Source organism: Dysidea avara, chromosome 6 (assembly GCF_963678975.1).
Source record: "Dysidea avara chromosome 6, odDysAvar1.4, whole genome shotgun sequence".
Lineage (NCBI taxonomy): Eukaryota > Metazoa > Porifera > Demospongiae > Dictyoceratida > Dysideidae > Dysidea > Dysidea avara.
The window spans coordinates 26,008,779-26,034,362 of NC_089277.1; the positions used below are offsets into that span (position 1 = coordinate 26,008,779).

General features: G+C 41.5%; 2 protein-coding genes across 7 annotated transcripts in view; one reads left to right on the top strand and one right to left on the bottom strand.

The window, feature by feature from the left end:
* The window catches only part of LOC136257207 (uncharacterized), a 181,438-nt gene that overhangs the window by 35,824 nt on the left and 120,030 nt on the right, over nt 1-25,584 (top strand). For all 3 annotated transcript variants that reach the window (XM_066050284.1, XM_066050282.1, XM_066050283.1), the window contains exon 7: nt 24,269-24,300. In XM_066050284.1, coding sequence (XP_065906356.1) covers nt 24,269-24,300 — 32 coding nt within the window. The remainder of the gene's footprint in view (nt 1-24,268; nt 24,301-25,584) is intronic.
* LOC136257211 (uncharacterized) lies at nt 4,956-9,249 on the bottom strand. 4 transcript variants are annotated; one of them, XR_010701832.1, is made up of 10 exons: nt 8,607-9,249; nt 8,365-8,557; nt 8,239-8,310; nt 8,118-8,189; nt 7,992-8,063; nt 7,881-7,943; nt 7,515-7,828; nt 7,266-7,321; nt 5,146-5,266; nt 4,956-5,097 (listed from the first exon to the last, which is right to left on the bottom strand). XR_010701832.1 is itself a non-coding variant. In XM_066050290.1 (10 exons), the coding sequence occupies exons 2-9, from the start codon at nt 8,432-8,434 to the stop codon at nt 5,163-5,165; spliced, it is 792 nt and encodes a 263-aa protein (XP_065906362.1). In that variant the 5' UTR covers nt 8,435-8,557; nt 8,607-9,248; the 3' UTR covers nt 4,956-5,097; nt 5,146-5,162. The 4 variants fall into 4 exon arrangements, 3 of the variants coding, with proteins under 3 accessions (XP_065906362.1, XP_065906363.1, XP_065906364.1); XM_066050290.1 differs by having other exon boundaries at nt 5,146-5,235; nt 8,607-9,248; XM_066050291.1 differs by lacking the exon at nt 8,239-8,310 and having other exon boundaries at nt 5,146-5,235; nt 8,607-9,247.

The window sequence follows — 25,584 nt, forward strand, 5'->3', positions numbered from 1 at the left end:
GCCTTCTGATTGCCCTGTCTGGGAATGCTGTGTTCCAGATGGTGATGTCAATTACAGACCACTGTTTGGTGCGGGAAGCAGATGCTTTGAGGCGAAAGCGGCAGTCATACAGGATCCATTGTCTCTCATGGCAGATCTGAGAAGCCCCAATTATAATGTTTTGATAGCCGATCAAGTCAGCGATGCGTTTTGGTTTACAGCGAGATATTATAGCCATGTATATGCCGAAGCACTGGATCCAATCCACAATGTCGAAGACTTACGGGGGTCGCCTGTGTGATCCTGTGGGCTGATCACCTGAGTTGAAGTCCACTGACTCCAGGTAATTGGGATGAAGCTCTGCCATCTCCACAAATAGGCCTTCTTCCACCCGCTTCACAACTTTGAGGAGGACGAGGGGGATGCCGTTGCTGATCAGTACTGGTGGGTGCAGCTTCTTGGATGAGTAGACAGACCCTGAACTGGAGCTGTCAATGCTAATAAGGTCATCCTCTAACTCCTGAACATGAGGTATCTGCTCGCCATCAGGAAGCTCATCAAAGGCTAAGGAGATAGGAGAAAGCAGGCTGCATGCAGACAGTTTGTTGAGGGAGCATAATGTGCAATATAGGTATTGGTGCTGCAGGATGCCGTGAAGTTTGTTAATGCATTTACATAGTTAGCCACTGTATATGGTGTGCTTTATATAGAGCTACCACGAGACCACACAAAACATTACTAGTGTGCTTTATATAGAACGCTATATAGGTTGTCATTATATAGGGTACACTGTATACTAAAGGACTGTACAGTATGTTGTCCAACTACTTACCAAAGTCTTTGTGCTCCGCGTCTTCCTCCTCTGAAGTGGACTGGGATTCACTGCTGGGCGACTCATCTTGGCTCTGATAGCGTGCTGTCGAAGACACTCTTCTAGAGCTGTTACCATCCCTACGTGTGCGTCGGCTGCCTTTCCTTGCATCCGGTACCTCGCGCCAGTGGGCGTCGGCGACTGCTGCAACTATCCTCGGAATGTCGGCTTTTGTCAAAGGGCGTGCTTCCGAAGAACTCCCCATCTTTGTTCTCTTCTGACTCAGGTTGCTGCCGCTATTTGTACGCTTCCTCTTCGTACCGGTAGCAGTGCTCTTGTTTCCAGCTGGGGGCATCTTCTGCGGAATTGTCTTTTTGCTAGTCGAAGTGGTCTCCGTATTCCGGCTCCTCTTCTGTACTGGCGCCTTCTGCGGTGGCGTCTTTTTCGACTGTGATCCCGTCGAAGTCGTCTCCGTGTTCCGGGTCTTCTTCTGTGGTGGCGTCGTTTTTGACTGCGATCTCGTCGGCATGATGTTTTTGTTGTCAAGCGTTAGCGTCAGCTTCTACTTCTCGATCACGTGTTAGTGCGCATGCGCAAAGTCACTATTCCTATTAGTGCACATCTATTCTAATTAGTGCCCGTCAATCCCATTTGCTGTCGCACTCTATGGTGGATTGTCTGGTGCTGCTGTCGTTCTCAACATTAACTAGGTTTAAAGGTATTTTAAACATTATATAATATGGTCACACATTAAGGAGATTTAATTCATTAGTACACCGTAATCACAAATGGGATAATCAGAAACACACACCAAGGTTCACATACACCCTCTTCCTTCAACAGCTTACTTGGGTGAAAGGTTCCACCCTCCTTTGGTGGTCCCCCTTTCTGTAGCTTGAATACGAAGAACTTGGTGGTGTGAAAACAATTCCCAACACCAAATTCTTCCTTATACCCAAGTATCTGTTGTCTCAAATTAAGCCACATTGGCCTCAAGTATAGAGTTGGAGATTTATCCCAAAAGGCAGCCGAGACCCCATACAGATACCAACCCCCCCCCCCCCACAATCATTAGCTTGTGGGAGGAGAAGGATACTCAGAACAACAGAGAACTGATAATCAACCAGGCAGGAGAAAACACAAGTGAGTGACCAACATTAAATGAAGTTTAAAGACTTTAGACATAGTTAATGGTGGGAGCAAACACCACACACACTTTTGCTAGCTAAAAGAGAGCATTGAGCATTATTTGGAGTAACAACGCATGCGCAGCAAGTAACATGCGGTCAGTCCATCACCTACTCGAGAGTGTTACCCATATCCCTCCCACCACTTCACTAGCTAGGTAATATTCTGGTCAATATGTATTAGTGTCCAGACCACTACTGCTGGAGAGCACCCTGTATGGTGCATAGCTACAGCACAGTACATATACATAATGGCAGGTCACATAGCACAGCTCACTACACTATAGTAACCGTTATGCTGTATGTGTGTTCCTTGCTGTGTGTTATTCTCTGTCAATGCAGTTGGTGCTGTCAGACATTCAGTCCACAGACCACATCTTCGAAATTGCTGGTCCACCACCATGATCAGACTACCACAGCCACTGGCCATAACATGCAGCTGATTGCTTTATTGGCACATGTTTGCTACAAGGCCAAAGGAGGTGCACCTGTATTCTGGCACACTGTTGTCATTGCAGGTTTATGCCTCTTTCTGTGCCATTCACAAACAGAGCAATACTAGCTCTGGATGCTACGCAGCACCTCCATTCCTGATAGAGGGAATGTGAAGTATGGGGTATCATCTAGGATGGCTGCTGCATAACACATAGGTGTAAGTTGTGCCCATCGTCATACTTGAATACGAAGAACTTGGTGGTGTGAAACAATTCCCAACACCAAATTCTTCCTTATACCCAAGTATCTGTTGTCTCAAATGAAGTCCATTTTTTTCACATTGGCCACAGCGAAACTGGTAGTCTATGACGACCTTGTCCTTGTACGTATAACATACCGTCGTGGATTGGTTACGAGTGGATACAGCGTTCGTATCAGATTTCGTATCATCAGTCGTCTTGCTTCGTCGTGGGACCATTTCTTGGAGACGGAATTCTGTCTGGCACCGTAACAGTAGCTCTCTATCAACACCCAGTACCTCCGTCGCGGTAGTATCAAAGCATCCTTTGCCGTATCAGCAGTTCTCTATTAACACCCAGCAACACCGTCGCGGTAGTATCAAAGCATGCTGAACTTCGTCCCAGTAAAACTAGATCCCGTAAAACTAGCCATTTTCCGTATAGGTATATTAAATTTTCCGTATACTAGATATTACATTTTCCGTGCATTAAAAAGAAATAAAATGTTAGTCTGAATCTTCAAATACGGCATCCACTGGATCAGCCAAATCAACTTGGTGTACCTAGAATATGCACCAAATAACCACTTATTTCAACAGCAAAAAATTTACTTACAAGATTTGGAGGTGTAGCATACTGACCCTAAGGAAAAATAAATAATTTAGCATATACATATAATTTTGTACAATGTCTCAAATAGCGGGCTGGACGTTTCTTTCAAGCTACTGCTAAATTCACCCAAACCGCTAGCATAAGTGGAAAATGGTTACAAAGGTACTACAATAAGGATTAACAACACGGTTGTGGCTACACTTGTACAAGGCACGTCCCATAGGCCAACTTATGATGCATATTTGTGGGCTATCAACTGCCTTCATAGTTGTAAGGTTTCCAATACCATGCAGGACGCCCAGCCACTACACCTTACTAGGTGTTCAATTTCATAAGGAAGAAAGGAGCCAAGTCCTAGCGGCTTGCTTCAATTCCTTCATGAGTTATGATGGATTACACAACGTTACCTTCTGTGGCTTATTTTTCACATACTGTAGACATGTACAAATTCATTATTTCACTCTAATGCTGCTTTCTAAAACTAAGGCTAAAACTTTGGACATCCCAGGCCATCGGTTTTTCTCTATATATAACCAAGAAGTTATTATAAAAAGTTTCAGAAAATTGCAAAACTAGCTGTGCTTTTGGTCACATATCAATAATGTATGGATGTAGCCAAGCTTTTACCACACAAACTCAATCTTAACATTTCAAGCAAAACACCCTAGATTTGCTGCTGTATTGCCAAAGTATCAATCAACAAACTTTCTTCTCAAACGTTAACATGATGGTAGTGTATAAAGCAATCCCATTGAAATAACCCAATATTCAGTATGCAATGCTTATTATTTACAGTAATGACAAATTATACACAAACAACTCACCTGCTGTGATGGCAATGATTCTTCATAGCACTACAAAATCAATAATATGTAAATGTAAGCCTAATCGACACTTTGACACTTACGTTAATGCAATGATCATTGTTATCTGGTCGTTGACTGAACTGTAATACAACCAGTTAAGGTACATCACACGGAAGATTTTGTAGGTTAATTTACCTGAAGATAGTACTGGTCTTGTGGAGGCTGTATGTTGCGAGCATAGTACGGTGAAGGTCAATAGCCCGGTGAAGGTGAATAGCCCTTTGCAATGTGCAGCTAAACTAAACATATGAACTTTTATACTGTACACACATACATCTGAATAATCATCTTGCGGCAGAGGATAGTGTGTGAGGCTCTGAAAATAGATAATAGCCATCAGAAGAGGTATTTGCTATGTCATACGTAGTACGTACCTCAGAATCATAAGCTGCGTGCATCTGATCATGACCTGTACCACCACTAGCAACAGCTGGATCTTCAACCTGTAGTGGTCAAAATAAAATCACAAATGATACAGCTTAGCTGTGTACACACCTGTTCCACTTCAGTATAGGAGGATTGCAACTGGTGACCATTTGGTGGTGCATCATGATAAGCAGTTGTTACCTAAAATGTATCATCTGTTACACTATACTAATTATAAGTTAACACACAGTAGGACTTATTGACCGTGCTCTCACTGCCCAAGCTGGAGCTCCCCTCGGGGCCTCACACACTAGTGGAGTAGACACTACTCTGGGCTTCTTCAATACACTTTTCACTGTCCACCTTTGATCCAGCTCTTGAATGAAGTCTTCTAGTTCTATCAGGGAGACCATAAAATCAGCCTTGTTGTAAGAAATACCATTCATGTAATGTAACTAACCAGTAGATCGCCACGATGGTGAATGTGTTCTGTAAGAGCCTTCATCGTCATCACTCTCTTCAGTCATATAGGCTGGTATGATTTCTCTCCATCTTTTCTATTCTTCTTTCGTCGCGCATAGCTTCTTGCGACGATCATACAACTGTTTCCACAATATTGAAATTTATTGATGCACCAAAAGAAAACTAACCGCTTTCTGCCTGCTCCTCACTTTGGTGTTCTGTCATTGGCTTCTTTAATAGCCACCCTGTCAGGCCTCACATCAGTAACTAGCTTTCGTCTACGGGATTCATAGTAACGATGAACTGTCTCTAATATTAATAACCAACATCTACATATGTAAATAAAATATGTAATGTGTACTACGTTACATGACTCAAACAATATATACCAGTATGCCTTGCAAATCCCAGATTTTAAACAAAAAAACTATATGTACATGTTCCATCAATTTTTAAAGTATATACAGCAAGAGTTGCTAAAAGCTGACCAATTTAGTAATATGTAAATAAAGGGTCTAAGTACCTCATTAGCGACAAAACTTTAAAGCATACTATGCATACCGTAGTCTCAATTAGGTGTAGTCTCATGAAGGTACAAATATCACCTGGTGACATTGCTCTTACTTCAATGCAGCCAAAATGTTGGCTGGTCAATCATAATTATAACCCCAATCATTCAGAAAATCACGATGCAGAATTTACTTAAAACAACCTTGAATTATAGAGGAAGATGATTTATTTTAAAACTTCAGTGCTGGTCACTGTAAATTTCTTTTGAAATATTTGAGCCAAAATTCTGCAGTTCTCAAGTGCAATGAAAAGACGACTTGAGTCACTTGACAATGAACAATTAGGTGAGAAAAGGCAAAATATGGAATAATGGAACGGCAGAATTACAGAATAAGCAAAACTTTGAATATCCCTACAAGGCGAAGATGAGACAACACTAAAACTATGCTCAGCAATTCTCAGGACGATCTTGAAATGGAATCACTCTAAAGTAGAAAAGTACCAATACTGACATTACGTAGTATCACTGCCTATATTACTGGTATCGGTACCAGATCCATATTGGCAATACATACTAAGGAGTGAAGACTTACCACATTTCCTACATTTTCAACCATCATTAAATAAGTTTCTAGTAGCAAATAACTTACAGTAGTTATGCAAACAAACTAATACCTTGTTACCGGGGCTCTTTTTAAACTATTGGCGCGCGCACACACTCGCGCGCACACACACACACTCGCGCGCACACACACACACACACACACACACACACACACACACACACACACACACACACACACACACACACACACACACACTCCATGTGTATTCTAATAAATGCTCCACGTCACGTGGTGCTTAAAGTGCAGTTAGGTACAAAAACTTCAGTTCTTTCTGCTGTACTAGCTAATATCAGCTATCGCTCTAAGTTAATAGCCCTAATTTATTGCAGACACCTTTCTATTAACAGGTGAAAGCTAAAGCAGGATTTAACCTTCATATTTTTTTTAAATTTGCTTAGAGATGGATGACTAACAGTTGAGGAAGATGATTAAGTAGAATAATTATTGAAAACACTCACAAACACAAGACAACAATAGAACAATGCTCAGCGATTTGAAGGGCAGTCTTTAACGAATCGAATAATGCTAGTAGCAAATTATCGAATAGTTATTTCAGCACTATTTCAAATGCACTTCACCATAATTTGCCACTAAAATTTAAGTTCTCTTTGCTGTACTAGCTAATACCAGCTATCACTCAACATTACCTGCCCCAATTTATTAGTGTACACCGTCTTCTACGAATATAATCTCTCAAACCCTAAAGCCACCGGGCTGCTCTTCATTTTCGTTTGCGTAAGTACGGGTCACGCCCACTTTTAGAATGGCGAGATACGCATCTACTGGGAGCCTATGAGGCCTACTATGGCGTTTTTCAGTTGTAGAACACCTGAACAGCCCACTAGGAAAGCCAGTCTCGAAGCCTGTGGAGAGTCGCTGCGCCGGTTTTAAACCTCGGAAAAGAAACCACCTTCAAGCCAAAGCTCACCAGTGCGGTGGTTCACTAAAGGCTTTGTTTAGCCTTAACTTGTTGTGGATAAGCTGTTTTTACCACTGAGCTAATGGTTTGCTCACGTGGGTGCGTACAGACAAACATACATAGGTACACACACACGTTTTTCGGGAAACAAGTTCAGTAAACCAGGTGCGCGCTCACAACCGGCCTTCGGCTGGCTGTGGGCGTGCACCTGGTTTAATTACATCAATATTTGTTGTCATTTGCTATTTCGTACCTTTCTTCTAAATCAAAATCAGCATCGAATTCTTCATATAGCTTCTTAACATCTCCCTACAAATATGATCAGTTAGCCATGATAATGGTTGCAGAAGTATCAATCCAACACAAGGTAAATAAACAAATGAAAGTTTATTAATCCACCTGCACATGGCGATGCAATCAAGTAAGATGCAGCAACTAATACTTAAGCACTTACATAAAAGCTTCTCTAATATTAACTGTTAATGAATACTGTAGTACTTACACTCAAATTGGTATCGAGACGTTCATCATTAGAGCTAGCAAGTGCTTCGTCTGGTGTGGTATCTTCCTGACCGGCAGACTGTAAGTTTGCTATCTCTTCTCTCATTGACCCAACTTCTTCTTTTAAGGCTTCTACGGTCATCCTCAATGCCTGATTGTCCATGGCAAACTTTGATAGTGCTTCCTGCTGACTTTGCATCATAGCAGCCATCTGGTCAAGTTTCCCCTCAATTGCTGAGGTCACAGGTTCACTATGCTGCTCTTGTCTAGATCTCGCATAGAATCCAACCAAATGACTGTTCCTATTATCCACACCTAGTGGTACCCAAGTAACACACAGAATAAATTTGGCCTGTTGCCTTCTCACCTCGAGTCCTTGAAGTAATTTGTTGCTCTAATCTTCGAGGTGTGCCACGGTTGGCATCCATATCTATTGGAGAAGTAGTGATATGCAGAAATTAAGTCTGCGACTTCTCACCTCGGCCTTGTGGAGTCTGTGATTGAAAGCTGTGATCTGGTCCCTGAGGTGTGCCACGGTTGGCATCCATACCTAGATATAAGTAGTGATAATATTGTGTAGAAATTATGTGTGCAGACTTCTTACCTCGGCCTTGTGGAGTCTGTGATTGAATGGTCTGACCTGGATCCTGAAGTGTGCCACGGTTGGCATCCATACCTGTATATAAAGTAGTGATATGTAGAAATTACATGTGCTGACTTCTTACCTCGGCCTTGTGGAGTCTGTGATTGAAAGCTGTGATCTGGTCCCTGAGGTGTGCCACGGTTGGCATCCATACCTAGATATAAGTAATGATAATATTGTGTAGAAATTATGTGTGCTGACTTCTTACCTCGGCCTTGTGGAGTCTGTGATTGAATGGTCCGACCTGGATCCTGAGGTGTGCCACGGTTGGCATCCATACCTGTACATGAAGTAGTGATATGTAGAAATTATGTGTGCTGACTTCTTACCTCGGCCTTGTGGAGTTCGTGATTGAATGGTCTGACCTGAACCCTGAGGTGTGCCACGGTTGGCATCCATACCTGTATATGAAGTAGTGATATGTAGAAATTATGTGTGCTGACTTCTTACCTCGAGTATTGTAATGGGTCATTGTGTTAATTAATCAAAATGCTCGAAGAATTGACCACTGGGATTTCTGATTCCACTCTCTAGGACTAGCCAATTTCCGAGCTGGTTGGACTGTACAGCTGGCTGTTTTAGCGGTTCAAACAACTCAAGTTGTATAAATTTTCTTTGATGGCGCTTATTTCGTGTCATCCCTCTCCAATTTTCTTTCTACAACGAATTTCACGCTCACACATAACTCACGCTCACACATAACTCATGTTAGATATCTCAACAAAGTCCTCTTCGTTTCCATTTTCGGGGAATTCCAGAAGTTCCCTACTTGCGTCCTCCTCGAGATCCGAGTCTTCTGTATGCATTAACTTGTGCCGATAATACGTAGACTTGGACACTTCTTTGTGGCAGTGATCACAAAACTGTCGCTTTCTATTTCGCTTGACTCCTAGCTAGGCTTTGTGAAGACAAAGTCGCCTCGGCCATTTTATTATCATGTCAAACCGTAATAGTTACGGATTCTTATACGATTGGCGTATCCAATGTATCACGAAATTTATTTCGTATCCGTACGTCTAGCTCGTCTCGAGAAATGGCAGGTTTCAAGTACGGAAATCGTGTCAACTCGTAACTATTAGTGAGTTTCGCTGTGGGCCTTGAGTAGAGTTGGAGATTTATCCCAAAAGACAGCTGAGACCCATACAGATACCAAGCCACCCCCACAATCATTAGCTTGTGGGAGGAGAAGAATACTCAGAACAACAGAGAACTGATAATCAACGAGGCAGGAGAAACAACAAGTGAGTGACCAACATTAACAACATTCAGTGGCAGCACACATTACAAACATCTAGTTGCAACAAACATTGCAAACATTTAGCCGCAACAAACATTACGAACATTCAGTCGCAACAAACATTACAAACATATAGTCACAACAAACATTACAAACATTCAGTTGCAACAAACATTACAAATAACCATATGTAATCGCAACGCATAACCACATTTAGTTGCAACAGACATTGCACATATTATCGCAACACATAAGCACATATAATCGCAACACATAACCACATTTAGCCGCAATAAACATAGGCACATTTATTCGCAACAAAAGTAACCAGTTTGAACATAGCAGTTATTGGTAAGTCGCATTAGTGATAACACACGCATCTTTGGACTGATTTACTTTTAACTAAGTTCAGCAATTTGCACCCAATTTCCCCCAAAATAGTTGTTAACAGTGATAAAAAACATAACACATGATGATCTATATTTTTGCAGAACTTCTGTGGTATCTGTTTGTCATAATTGAATTAATGTTCCAGTACTATTGCGGTATGTATACAATATCAAAGCGCACAATGAATACAACATCATGAGTGACAAAATCCAATTCTTCTATTGATTGTTATTCTGATTTACCATACTACTCATTACTGGTACATTATGACTATGTAATGCTGCCACACGTGATGGTAAGTAACCATTAATGACATCAGAATCTATGAATGATGTAATGTATATAGTAGTAGTATAATGTATCTGTACATGTATAATTATTATTATTATCACAGTGGTTGCGTTGATACCATAAATGGGGTCTACCACTACTGGGACGAGCCATCAGGTTGTGCTATGCCCCCCTTTGAACAGCTTCTTATGTACCGACCATGAAATTTGATGACAAATATTCCATTTACCATGGTTATGGGACATGCACAACCATAAATATGTGACATGTTTTATGTGAATCAAGACACACGGTAGTGTGTCGTGCGGCCCAAGAAGCCGGCGCGTAACACCCGTGAGTATATTGACAGGAAGAAAGAAAACGCAATTTTCGCACCTCCGTAGCTCTGTGCTTCCTTGATGAAACAAGACGATTTTTGCTGTGGACATGCCCCCCAACTGCAGCACTCTACATTCCAACTTTGAGCGAAATCGCTTCGCGCGTTCCCGAGATATGCGACTTCAAAAATTGGCTGAGTTTCTTCGTTTTTTTTTTCTTCTTCTTCTTATTTTTCTTTTTCTTGTCGCACACTTACAAAAACTGCTATAAAACTCGAACGCGTTATCCGATTGCCTTGAAATTTGGCACACAGAAGGGGGGTATAAAGGCGCATCTCGGTACCAACTTTGGCTGGAATACCATAAACAGACAAAGAGTTATGAGCGATTATGCACGAAAAATAACACCAATATGTTGTCACGCCTACAGGGTAAACCGCGTATGGGAAGAAGCTGAAAATCGGTGGGTGAATAGGTTAACTATTGAACCTCAAACCTTTTGTGGTTTGAAAGAAATCGAGCTAAAAACCAGGAAGATACAGCGAAAAAATCAACAGTGTGTAACAATTACGCAATCGAGATTAGCTAATTTTTAATATTTTTATTTTATTATTATTATTATTATTATACTTGCCACGCCTACCAGGTAAACCGCTTGGGGTAATGCTTTCAAAATCGCTGTACAGATGGAGTTATCATCTTAGAAAGGCTCTTCAATGGTGTAGAAGAATCAGACTTAAATCCACGGAGTTATAACACGAAATCCAACTTGGTGTAGCAAGTGCGAGATCGAGATACTCTAATAGAGCAGTCATCCTAATAGAGCAGTCACCCTGAACAGAATTAAAGAGATCAGTTAGAAATAAGTAACCTGTATAGAGATCAGCTACAAACAAATCACCCTGTAGAGAGTTCAGCTACAAACAATTCACCCTGTTAAAACATCAGTTAGAAGAAGATTTCTTGTAGAGAGTTCAGATACAAACAAATCACCCTGTTGAAAGATCAGCTAGAAGATGTCACCTTGTAGATAGTTCAGTTACAAAGAAACCACCATGTAGAGAATTCAGCTACAAACTAGTGACCCTGTAGATACATCAGCTAGAAGAAGTTACCTTGTAGAGAGTTCAGCTACAAAGAAACCATTCTGTAAAGAGCTCAGCTGCAAACAAATCACCTATACAGAATTCAGCTACAAACAAATCACCCTGTAGAGAGATCAGCTAGAAGAAGTTACCTTGTAGATAGTTCAGCTACAAACAAATCATCCTGTAGAGAGATCAGCTAGAAGAAGTTACCTTGTAGATAGTTCAGCTACAAACAATTCACCCTGTACAGAGCTCAGTTAAAAGAGGTTTCCTTGTAAAAAGTTCAGCTACAAACAAATCACCCTGTAGAGAGATAAGTAAGAAGAAGTTACCTTGTAGATCATTCTGCTACAAACAATTCACCCTGTAAAGAGATCAGCTAGAAGAAGTTACCTTGTAGAGAGTTCAGCTACAAAGAAACCATCATGTAGAGAATTCAGCCGCAAACAAATCATGTATAGAGAGTTCAGCTACAAACAAATCTCCCTGTAGAGAGATCAGCTAGAAGAAGTTTCCTTGTAGAGAGTTCTGCTACAAACAAATCACCCTGTAGAAAGATCAGCTAGAAGAAATCACCTCGTAGAGAGTTCAGCATCAAAGAAACAATCATGTGAGAGTTCAGGTACAAACAAATTGTCCTGTAGAGAGATCAGCTAGAAGAAGTTACCTTGTAGAGAGTTCAGCTACAAAGAAACCATCATGTAGATAGTTCAGGTACAAACAAATCACCCTGTAGAAAGATCAGCTATAGAAGAAATCACCTTGTAGAGAGTTCAGCTACAAAGAATCTATCGTGTAGAGAGTTTAACTACAAACAAATCACCCTGTAGAAAGATCAGCTATAGAAGAAATCACCTTGTAGAGAGTTCAGCTACAAAGAAACCATCATGTAGAGAGTTCAGCTACAAACAAATCGGCCTGTAGAGAGATCAGCTAGAAGAAATTACCTTGTAGAGAGTTCAGCTACAAAGAAACAATCATGTAGAGAGTTCAGCTGCAAACAAATCACCTGTAGAGAGTTCAGCTAGAAACAAGTCACCCTGTAGAGAGATCAGCTAGAAACAAGTCACCTTGTAGAGAGTTCAGCTAGAAGAAGTAACATTGTAGAGCTACAAAGAAGCTACCATGTAGAGTTCAGCTGCAAACAAATCACCCTGTAGAGAACTCAGCTACAAACAAATCGCCCTGTAGAAAGATTAGCTAGAAGAAGTTACTTTATAGGGAGTTCAACTATGAACAGATCACCCTGTAGAGAGTTCAGCTACAAACAAATCACCCTGTAGAGAGTTAAGTTACAAAGAAACCACCATGTAGAGAGTTCAGCTGAAAAAAAAATCAATCATTCTGTAGAGAGTTCAGCTAGAAGAAGTCACCTTGTAGAGAGTTAAGCTGCAAATAAATCACCCTGTAGAGAATTCAGCTACAAACAAATCACCCTGTAGAAAGATCAGCTAGAAGAAGTTACCTTGTAGAGAGTTCAGCTACAAAGAAACCACCATGTAGAGAGTTCAGCTGCAAACAAATCACCTGTAGAGAATTCAGCTAGAAACAAGTCACCCTGTAGAGAGATCAGCTAGAAACAAGTCACCCTGTAGAGAGTTCAGCTAGAAGAAGTCACATTGTAGAGAGTTCAGCTACAAAGAAACTACCACGTAGAGAATCCAGCTGCAAACAAATCATCCTGTAGAGAGTTCAGCTAGAAGAAGTCACCTTTTAGAGAGTTCAGCTACAAAGCAACCACCATGTAAAGAGTTCAGCTGCAAAAAACTCAATCACCTTGTAGAAAGATCGGCTAGAAGAAGTTACCTTGTAGAGAGTTCAGCTACAAAGAAACCACCATGTAGAGAGTTCAGCTGCAAACAAATCACCTGTAGAGAGTTCAGCTAGAAACAAGTCACCCTGTAGAGAGTTCAGCTAGAAGAAGTCACATTGTAGAGAGTTCAGCTACAATGAAACTCCCATGTAGAGAGTTCAGCTGCAAACAAATCACCCAGTAGAGAACTCAGCTACAAACAAATATGCAGTGAAAAAGATCAGCTAGAAGAAGTTACCTTGTAGAGAGTTCAGCTACAACGAAACCACCATGTAGAGAGTTCAGCTACAAACAAATCACCTGTAGAGAGTTCAGCTAGAAACAAGTCACCCTGTAGAGAGATCAGCTAGGAACAAGTCACCTTGTAGAGAGTTCAGCTAGAAGAAGTCACATTGTAGAGAGTTCAGCTACAAAGAAACCACCATTTAGAGAGTTCAGCTGCAAACAAATCACCCAGTAGAAAGTTCAGCTATGAACAGATCACCCTGTTGAGAGTTCAGTTAGAAACAAGGAATCCTGTAGAGAAATCACCTAGAAGTATCGCCTTGTAGAGCTCAGCTACAAACAAATCACCTGTAGAGAGTTCAGCTACAAACAAATCACCCTGTAGAGAGATCAGCTAGAAGAAGTTACCTTGTAGGGATTTCAGCTACAAACAAATCACCCTGTAGAGAGTTCAGCTACAAAGAAACTATTCTGTAAGAGCTCAGCTGCAAACAAATCACTTGTACAGAATTCAGCTACAAACAAATCGCCCTGTAGAGAGATCAGCTAGAAGAAATTACCTTGTAGATAGTTCAGCTACAAACAAATCACCCTGTAGAAAGATCAGTTAGAAGAAGTTACCTTGGAGAAAGTTCAGCTACAAAGAAACCATTTTGTAAAGAGCTCAGCTGCAAACAAATCACCTGTACAGAATTCAACTACGAACAAATCACCCTGTAGAGATCAGCTATAAGAAGTTACCTTGTAGATAGTTCAGCTACAAACAAATCTCCCTGTAGAGAGATCAGCTAGAAGAAATTATCTTGTAGAGAGTTCAGCTACAAAGAAACCACCATGTAGAGAGTTCAGCTGCAAAGAAATCACCCTGTAGAAAATTCTGCCAGAAACAAATTGCCCTGTAGAAAGATCAGTTAGAAGAAGTTACCTTTTAGAGAGTTCAGCTACAAAGAAACCATTCTGTAAAGAGCTCAGCTGCAAACAAATCACCTATACAAAATTCAGCTACAAACACATCACCTGTAGAGAGATCAGCTAGAAGAAGTTACCTTGTAGATCGTTCAGCTACAAACAATTCACCCTGTAGAGAGAGCAATTAGAAGAAGTCACCTTGTAGAGTGTTCAGTTACAAAGAAACCACCATGGAGATTTCTGTAATCAATATATGTGACCGGATTTGCGAAAAGGGGTCTTCCACACACATCCAATTCCGTAAATGTTGGAGACCATAACTCAGTGTTCAAGTAACATAATTATTAACCTGAACATTTCACCATGTATTCAGCTATAGTGGTGCTCACCACTGCCCAAATATCAAGGCAATAGCTCTTTCCAATCTGAAGTTATCAATTGTCAAAGTTGGCAAATTGGACCCCTTTTCGCAAATCCGGTCACATATGTATTATACAGTATATATAATTTGTACATTTACTGATAAAATATTTAAAGTACATCTACTTCATCTTTTCTTCTTCCTGTAGTAAAGAAAAAAACATAGGTTAAAAAAGTCCCAAAGCTGGCCATAGGCCGGCTTTGGGGTATGCAAATACAAAAAGAAATGAAATCTAATCCAAAACAGCCAAGCTGTAAAAAAAGTGTGCGGCCCTCAGAAAGGCTATGGTGAAAAAAGATGTGAAATCCAAGGTGGCGGCCAAGAAATGGTTGTGATGGTAGGTTAGTGGTAAAAATTTTAATAACGACAATTCAGGTGAATTTTTGTGAAGCGGCACAAAAATTCACCTGAATTGTCATTATTAAAATTTTTACCACTAACCTACCATCACAGCCATTTCTTGGCCGCCACCTTGGATTTCACATCTTTTTTCACCATAGCCTTTCTGAGGGCCGCACACTTTTTTTACAGCTTGGCTGTTTTGGATTAGATACAATGTATCCTCTGATGATATTCTATGTACCCCTATATTTTCAATGAAACTACACGACCGACTTCAGCGGCTGTATCAATATGCACACAAAAGCAAGCAATGTAGGTTAATGTAAACCTACACATGAATATGCATGATGGTAACAAGTGCTACAAATTAAATCTGACACATAACTCTAGTACATGTGTTAATGTATCCTGATCACATGTTGGGATAATGTACAGAATGAAGTGTTTGGATCTTCGTGCAAATGTAATAAAGATATTAGTGATTATCAGGGTTCCAAGCTTGTTAACTATGGAGTATGCATCATCATAGTAATTAAGAGCACATACAGAGGGATCTATAAAATTGTTAATTCTGAAGCCCACAAGTACAGACAGGTGAGGACACTGAAAGGTTCTAGTTTGAGTGCAGTCTGAGCAAGGGGGTCTCCCAAAACAAATGGGTTCGCAAATGCAGATTGTAAACTGTGCACCGTGTACGCGGAGTGTGGGCCTGTGTAACTGAAGTTACACCCTTGTCAAATGTCGGATAAGAACAGCTGTACAAAAGCCTTGTCAGGGTGATTGCATAGTTCGCACTCAAGAGTGAGTGGTACTGTAGTAGTGGGGTATGCATGCTGGGTAGGGGAATCCCCACAAATAAGGTGGGCAAGTGTGCTTTGTATTTGGGTGCGCACCTTTGTATTGTTCGCGAATGTTGAGGCATTGACAATTGACGTGTTGGCAAGTTCTTAGGTTGTTCAAATCACAGCAGATTTGCATAAGTGATTGTGGTGGGAAGAGTGGAGGAGGTAGGATGGACTGCTAGGGGGTAGGATGAATCGACAGCCCAAGGACGGATGGGACAGTTCCAGTGGTTTGGAAGGGGATTACCTCTCCATCAGGAGTAGCTGAAGATCTACAGTACCAGGACAGAAGGAACGACGGATAGGGAATTGGTGCATGAGGTAAGCATTCCGGTTGGGATTGGGTATAGTTAAGTACTCTGCTCGTGTATCCAGATGTTGTATATCCCAGCATAGCATGGGATAGCTGGCAGCCAGGGTGCAGAATTTAATATCGTGAGTCATCCAAGCTGAGGGGGTCGGGTTGGAGGTTTAAAGTAGTGTTGCACTGATAATTGGTTGAATTATCAGTAAAAGCCGATATTAACTAATTTTACATGTAGCGGTATCAGTTACGAAGTGGAGAGATTTTGTCGATTAACTAAAACCCACAATCAATCATTGATGATGGTAATGAACAGGTGAAAGTAAAGAAGCTGTGAAATGCAGTGTACAACACTAACTGTTTATAACTGTGTAGGATTTTTTTGTGAAAGTATGACTGCCAGGCTATAGTAGGCTGTGTATATTTATTGGCACCCCATGCAATTAGTCAATCATTTTTCGCAAATGGTCTTGAATCCCACCAGAAACTCCGTGTGATAAGCTGGCGTAGCTATTTTATAATCACTTGGCTTCTTTTCCATGAAGGGGTTAGTGGCAATACCTCAACAACATTGTAAAAATCTTATTCCCACTCAATTAACCACATTGATTACATTATCATTACATTTGCATTTAATTTTAGGTGATTTTCTGCTCCCCCTTCCTTGTTCTGAAGGACTGAATATCGGTTAATACCAGCACAATGTTTACAAGAATAGGCAAATATTGATATTGGTATAATTAATGTGAAAAAATGTGTATTGGTGCAACACTAGTTTAAGGGGTATAATGTGCTGGTAGCTGAACATTTCTAGCGCTCGGGATAGTTTAGCTAGAAGAATGGTGGAGACATACATGTTCCAAGCCGCCATCCATGAGGCAAAGGAGTTGATTTTTGGAGTGGGTGGGGACTGGGGCAAGTTGAAATGCACCACTGTGAGAGGTCATTTGCAGCATGAGCATTTGCACAGGGATATTTTTGAATAATTTTTATCACTCACTGTAAGCAAGATACGTATAGAGTGCTGAACTTGATAATTGATACAGTATACTGATTGTGGTGATGATATTACATTACACTTGACGATAATAGGTAAGTCTCGTTTTGCAATGAAACGCCCCTGGCTTCTAAACAGAATATGTTAGGTGCCTACAGAACTACATGTAGTAAGAGAAGCCTATAACTTTGTTTTTGGTCCAAGTCGGAGATCTGTGTGACTTTCACTTCCGAAGTTACAGAGCTCCATAATCTATATGATGATAATTGGTTGCTTACGCTAATCCTAAAGCTACAGCACATGTTGCTGTCAGACCATCAGTGCTGGTCACTATAATAATAAAAAAATCAAGCCTCCATAACAGCTTGACAGTATTGGTTTGGCTTAACCAAGCCCATAAATGTCTTCATAGTGACCCCAAACCCTTCCAACAAGTTTCTATTAAATTTTATTTTTTATTTAGCTGAATTGTTTGCTATCTGATTAACTGTCTGACTGACTGATGCCTCCATGCAGCGAAGCATAACTCGACTATGGATAAGGGCTTGATTTTTTCACTGTTTGACATCACTTCTGCCCATTTCACCAACTACAGCATCTGTAATGCATGCATCACTTATCTGCCTTTGTCCTCCTTTGCGCGCCATCTCTACTGTATAGATGTTGATTGATTGGTAGTAACTTGCAGCATGGCTTTAGTGCATTACTTTTCCATAGTGTGAACTGGATTGATTGCAGGTGCACTTCTTTATTTGTAGCACTGTTTAATGTTGTTCACTCATGTTACGCTGCTGACTCGCGACTGCTTACTACTCCGCTGCTAATCATCTGGTGATCCTTCACCCGTCTTCCTGCGGCAGTTGCCACAGACCTCTCCTAATCAAATGATTGTAGAGGTGTTTGGTAAATGTACAAGGCCGCGACAGCTGTAGGATATTTTATTTTTTGAAATATTCTTTGTTTATTGTAATGTAGGGGAGAAAGTGTGAGCCGTTAATATCGGGATTTTTAAAAACACAGATACTTGGGGAGCAAGATGTCTGGGGGCAAGACTAGCACTAGTCCCACTCCAGACTCTTGCAACTTTTTTAAGCCACAGAAAGGGAGCAGTTAAGGTGACCTTTCACCCAAGGATCTGATTGTGATTGGTGTTTGGGTGGTCGTTGTATTATTCCTTTATACAAAAAAATGAAAGACAAAAAAAACAAAAAAAAAACAAAAAAAAACAACACATTAATTACTATTATTCTTTTATATTATGAAGTACCTGAATCATTCATCACTTGTGATTGAATAATTTTGTGTATGATATGTGAGCTATAACAATGCAATAAACTAAATGAGTACATAACACATTACTAAGGTAACTAATGACTTGAAGTGGCATGGCTGCTGCCACCTTGAGAGATAGGTGCTGATACAAGACGCTTGGAGAGGTGGGCAAGTTGACGTGGTGGGGTCCTGATATATTGCTGGTAAGCATCACTTCTCCATCTTCCAAGCATCTTAATGTGGGCGTCTGGTATGAGTGCTTGAGCTGCGGTTGTAGCTGCCCCTATCCGGAAGCTGTGAGTATTGTATTGCTGTGTGTTTATTTGGAGATGGTCTAAGAGAGTGTCTAATTTTTGACTGAACAGCAAGCGGGTAAGATATCTATGATCCTTGGTGATGAACAATGGGCCAGTTTGAGCTCCCCTTATGGAGAGATAAGGTATTAGCCCGGATATAGGGCAAATAGAGTTGTCGGTTGCTCCCAGGTAGATATCCGTGCCCTGCCTAAATGGATCTGTTTTTGACTGCTTGATGTGTACTTTGATGAGCTGGGGGTTATTGCGGTTGTCGACCGAGATGTCGCTTAGAGATAGATGTGTTGATGCATCATAATCATGTTGGGTTGGCACTGTAAACTCGCTCACTCTCAGGAAGCCGAAGAAAGCCAGGCAGCAGGCTGCCCAAAGCATTGTGTTGTCATAAGACGATTTCTGGGAGAGCAAGTGTTTGGCTTTCTGCATTATTTGGAGGGTGATGGGTAATCGTGTTCGCTGGGGGGATGCAGCTGCTTGACTTCTTTTGATTCCAACTAGTGCAAGCTGAAGCCGGGGGGTAAACTGGTTGTTGAGGTCTGTGTGAAAGCCGGACAAAACATGAATGTGGCGAACAGCAGATAAATATACTTTAATAGTGCCATATGACAGATTGCTAACCACCAATGATGTGACAAACAACAGCAGGGTGTGCTGGCGTGGACAGCAGCCCAAATTCTGCACAGAAGCTTGTAAACCTTTTCCAGCCCGCGGAGTAAGTCGATCTTGTTGTGGGAGCTAAACCAAGAGTGATGAACTGTTGGGCTTGGCTTTGTAGCTGCTGGATGTTACTATAAGCAAGTGTGGCTGCCCCTTGTGGATGACCTGCAGTAGGGAGGTAAAGGTAGCCTGGTTTACTTTTATTCATCCAATGCACAATTGATAAAATTATACAAGAGCCGATGTACCCGTCACCAAGCATATAGGGGGGGGGGGGGGGGGGGGTAATTAGTAAAGGAGAAACATAGAAAACATACAGTGGGTATTATTGAGAAATGTTCAATATACAATGTTACTAAAACTGACAACTATTGTGTATATGATAACTACGAGTGCAGAAGGTTAAGATGAGTACTGTTTGGGTGTAAGAAGTCAATTGGTGAGTGGGAGCAGTTTCCGGAGATTACAACGAAGTGTGGATGACGTCCAAGCTGGTCTTTTTGGTGAGATAAGAGCTACCAGGGCTGGTGGGATAGATTCTGGTCTGGTTGACGCTTGTGGATGAAGCCTTAAGAACCGTGCCAGCTGATTCCTGGACAGGAAATCTGCTGAAGTATTTAGCACCCCTGGGATATGGGACACTTCTATGTTGATGTCAAACATTGCTGTGAGGAACCACAAGCACCGAAGGAGGTGCATTGCCATAGGGTCCTTAGAAGATTCTTTCTTTGTTGCTTCTATGACACTAAACTTATCACACCTGAACTCAGTTTTATACTGTGACAATGTCTTGCTCCAGATGGCACAGGATAGCACAATTGGGACAAGCTCTTTTGCCATTATACTGATAGAAGTCCAGTCGGCTGACCACGAGAGCTGAAACCATCTTCCATTAAAGTGTGCCCCACAACCCCATGAACCGGAGGCATCTGTGGTTATCTGATAGTCACAATGGCTGGTTGAGGGGGCATTGTGAAGGAAGCTGATACCGTTCCATCTAGTGATGAACATGTGCCACCATTGTAAGTCTGAACGAAAACTTTTTGTGAGTCTGGTGTAAAAGGAGAGTCGTTTAACTTTGGCAGCTGTGGCATACATGCGAGCCACAAATGTGCGGCCAGGCTTTACTACCTTAGTGGCATGCTGAAGTAATCCGACGAGTGAGAGTATTTCACGTTTAGTGGCTTTTTTCTTGCGGAACCAGGATCTAACTGTGGTGCGGATGCGGGATAACTTCTCATTTGGTAGGCGTGCTTCCATCTGTTTCGTGTCCAGAGTGATTCCTAAAAAGGTCAGCGAATTGGTTGGTCCTTCAACCTTCTCTAGAGCTAGTGGTATGCCAAGCTGGGAACATACCTGCTTAACAACACATAGATTATGTTGGCAAGTAGAAGACTGTGGAGGGGCTATCAGAAGGACATCGTCAAGGTAGTGCAGAAGAGGTGTTACTCCTGCTGCTCCAGGATCCATGATAGAAGATCAGCTAGGACGTTGAAGAGTTTGGGAGCTGAACGCAGTCCAAAGGGGAGGCAAGTATCTATGAATATCTGATGTCTCCAGCGCATGGCCAGTAGGTGGCGGTCTGCTGGATGTACTGGGAGCAATCTAAATGCGTGTTTGATGTCGATCTTTGCCAACAATGTTCCTTGGCCCAGCTGTATGATGTGCTTAATGGCACTGTCTATGGTGATGTAAGACAAAGAGCACAAAGTCTTAGGGATGCCGTCATTAACACTGTGGTTGGCAGGGTGGGATAAGTCAGTTATGAGTCTCCATTTATTCGGTTAATGGTTCTTCGGTATGACTCCGAAACGGCTTATATGCAACTGTGAGGCCCATACAGTATGGTATGGGCCCACTATGCGATGTTGAGCAAGTTCCTCTGCCAGGTACTGGTCTACCACCTCTGGGTGTTCCAGGGCACATGGAAGGTTCCGTTTGGCTGATTTCAATGATTTCTGAGAGCTGTAGCCAACTGTGAAGCCATGAAGGAGACCTGATATGAAGAATGAGGTTAACTCCTGGTTCGGATAGTATCTTAGCAGGGAAATCCAGTTATGTGTCTGTAATGGGGTTGTAATTGCCATGGCTGTGGGTGGCACAATTGCTACATGTTTAACAGTACTGATGTGTGATTTCCATTGTGGTATCCAATTGTCATACGAGGTGCACATTGGAGTGGTCATGGTTGCTTCCACTTCAGGAATGTTTACATCTGGGGGGGGGGGGGGGGGGGAGGAGAGGTAATGATTTGTGCAGTCATGTATGCACACATGCATGCACACAATACATGCAAAATTGTGATGTCAAAAGCAGCACTACTTAGCCATGAATGCATGACACTTCCCCCGTTACGTGTACAGTTGACCAGCTAACTGTTATCAAGCTAGCCTCCGTGTATATTATGTACGTACACATGATTAAAAGATTGTGCTTACATACAGACACTTTGTATATGGCAAACAATGTTAACAATGTGATAATATACACTGCAGTTAGTTGTGGGCGTGGCTTGTCTCAGTTATGGGAGGTGGTGGTAGGAGCACCAAGAAGGGGTTGCTTTTTATTCATGTTTGGGCAAAATAGAGCCTTGTGTCTTTTATCTGTCACTCTAGAATTGAACACACATCTGTAGCAGCGGTGCTCAAACTTGCAATCGGGGTAAGGGCAGTTGGGATTGGGACTGTCGTTCCACTCAAGGCATATCTTCCGTTCCCTTGGTTGGGAATAGTTGGCAGAATAGCGCTGTGGACCTTGCCTAGTATAAGATGGTGTATACTGTGGTGGGAACTGCTTGACTCTATCAGGAAAGGCCCTTTTCCAGATGTTCATTTCCACCAATGACCAGTCCTTCAATCCAGTGGCCGATGCTTTCAGCCTAAAGTGTCGATCGTAATTTAACCAGCCACCTTCACAGCAATTCTGAGAAGAGTCAATAATCATTTGCTGGTAGCCAATGAGGTCAGCTGTCCGATCAGGTTCTTTTTTAGAAATAATAGCGGTGTAAATGCCGAAGCATTGCACCCACTCTATGATATTAGCAACATCGTGATGCTTCTGCTTAGGGCTGGATGTGCTGTCCCCCGTGTAATACTCTTGAGATAAGAGCTTCTGAGGGAGAAGGTTGGCCATTTCGACAAACAGTCCATCCTGTGCTCTTGATACCAACTTGGCAGGAATTGGGGGCAGCCCACTGCTCACCAGGACAGGAGGGAGGTTTGCAGAAGCAGAGCCCGGTGTTGGAGACGGTGTTTTAGTGCTACCCGCTGGTGCTGTGGGTAGCTCAAACTCTTCAACGTGGTCAAGGCTCCTACCACCAGTGCTTTGATCTAAAGGTTGTGTGGACAAATTCGGGAGTTAATTACTAATCAGCTATGTGTTGCTCATATACTAAGAACAATAAATTGGTGCGTGATTGAGGTGTAACTGCTGATAGCTTCCTACTATAACCTGTTTATTATTATTATTACAGTTGTACAAGACAGCGTGGCACACACACTACTTACCAAGCTCCGGGGCTGGCAACCCTGCTGAATCTCTGGTGGGAGTACTCCGGTTGGCGCCGCTCTTAACAATGGAGGTGACAATAGCGGAAATGTCTTCTGCTGTCAAAGGACGCGAAGGGGAGACTTGGCTATCGGTAGATTCGTTTGTGGAGTCCGACGTGGTAGAAGGACTGTTGCTCGCAAGTGTCGCAGAATTACTGGGTCGACTGTCCGACGTTCGGTCTGAGCCGCTGGCAAAAAGAGATTTGAGTATGGTGGTCACAATATTGGGGATGTCAGCTGCGGTGAGACTCTCGGCTGTGCTTTCCTCCTCTGTTCGACGCTGGCGTTTGTCCGTGCTTCGTCCTTCGTCGCCATTTTCACTGCTCTGCCTTGTTCTCTTTCGAGACGTCGGTGTTGCGGCTGCCGATTTGCCCTTCGCAGATCTCTGGGGGGTCTTTTTCGCGGCGGTCTTTCTCTTTGGCATCGCGGATAACTGTGTAGGACACAAGGTGATAGGGCACGAGGTGTTTGTGCTAAACATGTTCAGTGCACGTGCGCTGAGCATTCTATTTGGAACCCAACTTAATTTTCTTTTGTGCACGCTTGTTCCCTGTGCTGATTCATTTGTAATACCCCTGTTTTGCTATATGCCTGTTGCTCCTTCCAACATTAATTCATTTAAACAATTAATCGTTTAAATCCCATGTAATGGGTGGAACATAGCTGGAACTGAAACGAATTGGTCACTTAGAAATTGATAGTTGAGGCACACATTTAATCAGAATTTCCGTATTCTTTGCATTTCTTGTACTGCTTTTCATTTGCAATGATGTATAATAGGTGGAACATGATTGAATTCACATTTCAGTCGTTAATGTTTGAGATGCACATTCAGTTGCATGATTAATGTGTCTGGTACCATGATTTCTTTCTTTTGATGTTGTATGCAATGGTAATGAATTCTGTTACTGCTAAAGTAAACAAACAAGTGTCTGGAAAAATTAGAAATTTTACATTTGAATATATAGGGATCACAGACAAAAAAACAGGACAGTGAGGGAGGTCACTTACACCTGCAGCTACGTATACTTGTTCCTTGTGCTTTAAATTACAGTGAGCTCTGCTACTATTGAAAAAATTTTGAAGGTTTTTGTGTGTATAGTGGAAGTTAAAATTATCATGACTGTTTCTAATTATCTATGTAGCTTTGGATCCAAGATTTGGACCAAAAGTCAAGGTATGTAAGTTTATGTGGCTAATTCCACTGTGATCATTAATTTGTATATATATATATTAAAATACTTTACATTACTCTCAGTGGATTATATACCTATGTGTGTGAAATAAACATGAAAAGGTAAATGTCTAAGACATATTATAGCTGTGACAATGCCTGACAGGTTTGCATGATAGCTCAAAATTTGATAGCATTTACCCATGCACCACTAAAGTCTTCTTTCCCATGTTTGCTTTTGGTGATTTATAGTAACAATCTAGTTGCCTGAAGATTGGCCTGATAGGATGTATGGGCAAGTTCAAAGGTTACATGCCGAATAGTTCCAAGCCTCTGAGACGTATATATTGGACTCTGGCCCTACATATGTAGATTTCTCCTTGATTGTTGCCCACCATCCAACCTCCCACATTTTTCACCCTATGAGAGTACTTGCAGTATAACAACACCCTCATACTGTACATATCTATTGTGTGCATATCTAATGTGACAATGGACAAACATTTGCAAGTATGTCTAGTTATTGTAACTCTATTTGTGCCATAATTTTTATGTGCATGGTAGAAGCCAATAGTAAGTTACAGGAACTCTAAAATTTATACTGCAATTTCTTTTAACCATATGTAACCAGATCTGTAAGAATCCAACATATTCACACAAGCCTAATTTAAGAGTAGAATGTGTTTTAAATAATACAGTAATGGGTAAATTCAGAATACTTACAAATTTAAAAAAATGTAAAACTTTTGACCACCTGCTTCACAGTGAAGGAGGAGCTAGTGGCAAAAGCTGCTGTATTCCCAAAATCAAGAGGAGTTCACACAGCTTTGTTTCATGTCAAGGAAACAAGTATTAGTGTGCATTGCAGTAAATGTGCTGTTTACTATCATCTTTTTTGCAGTTTTTACTTTTGCCTTGGTCATAAGAAGGGACTGTAAGACACACTTATCTTATTGAACAATGGATCCACCTCTTTATAGGGAGCATGATGGTGGAAGTTTCATTGATGTATAAAGCTGCATTCATAAGTCATTACCGTGCAATTGGGTGTCTGTAGTTTATTTTCTGTATTATACTGTACAAATTGATCATTCTGTTGTTTAGCACTGTAGCTTCTAAAGCTTTCATCTTCTCCGACTGAAACTTTGGTTGTCCATTCCTTATGCTATCAATATAAAGAAATGGTAACAAAGTGGAATTTGAAAATGGCATGAACGTGTGGGGTTCTTGCAGATTCAGTCACAAATAATATTTTCATAGAAATTCATAAGAAGTATTTAACCATAT

What these genes read in the sequence shown, in the direction of transcription:
- LOC136257211 (XM_066050290.1), bottom strand. Translation starts at nt 8,434, where the DNA reads ATGGATGCCAACCGTGGCACACCTCAGGATCCAGGTCGGACCATTCAA. An exon ending in ACAGACTCCACAAGGCCGAG is followed by an intron (nt 8,311 to 8,364) that starts GTAAGAAGTCAG and finishes ACTTATATCTAG; the next exon opens with GTATGGATGCCAACCGTGGC. An exon ending in AATTACTTCAAGGACTCGAG is followed by an intron (nt 7,829 to 7,880) that starts GTGAGAAGGCAA and finishes GGGTACCACTAG; the next exon opens with GTGTGGATAATAGGAACAGT.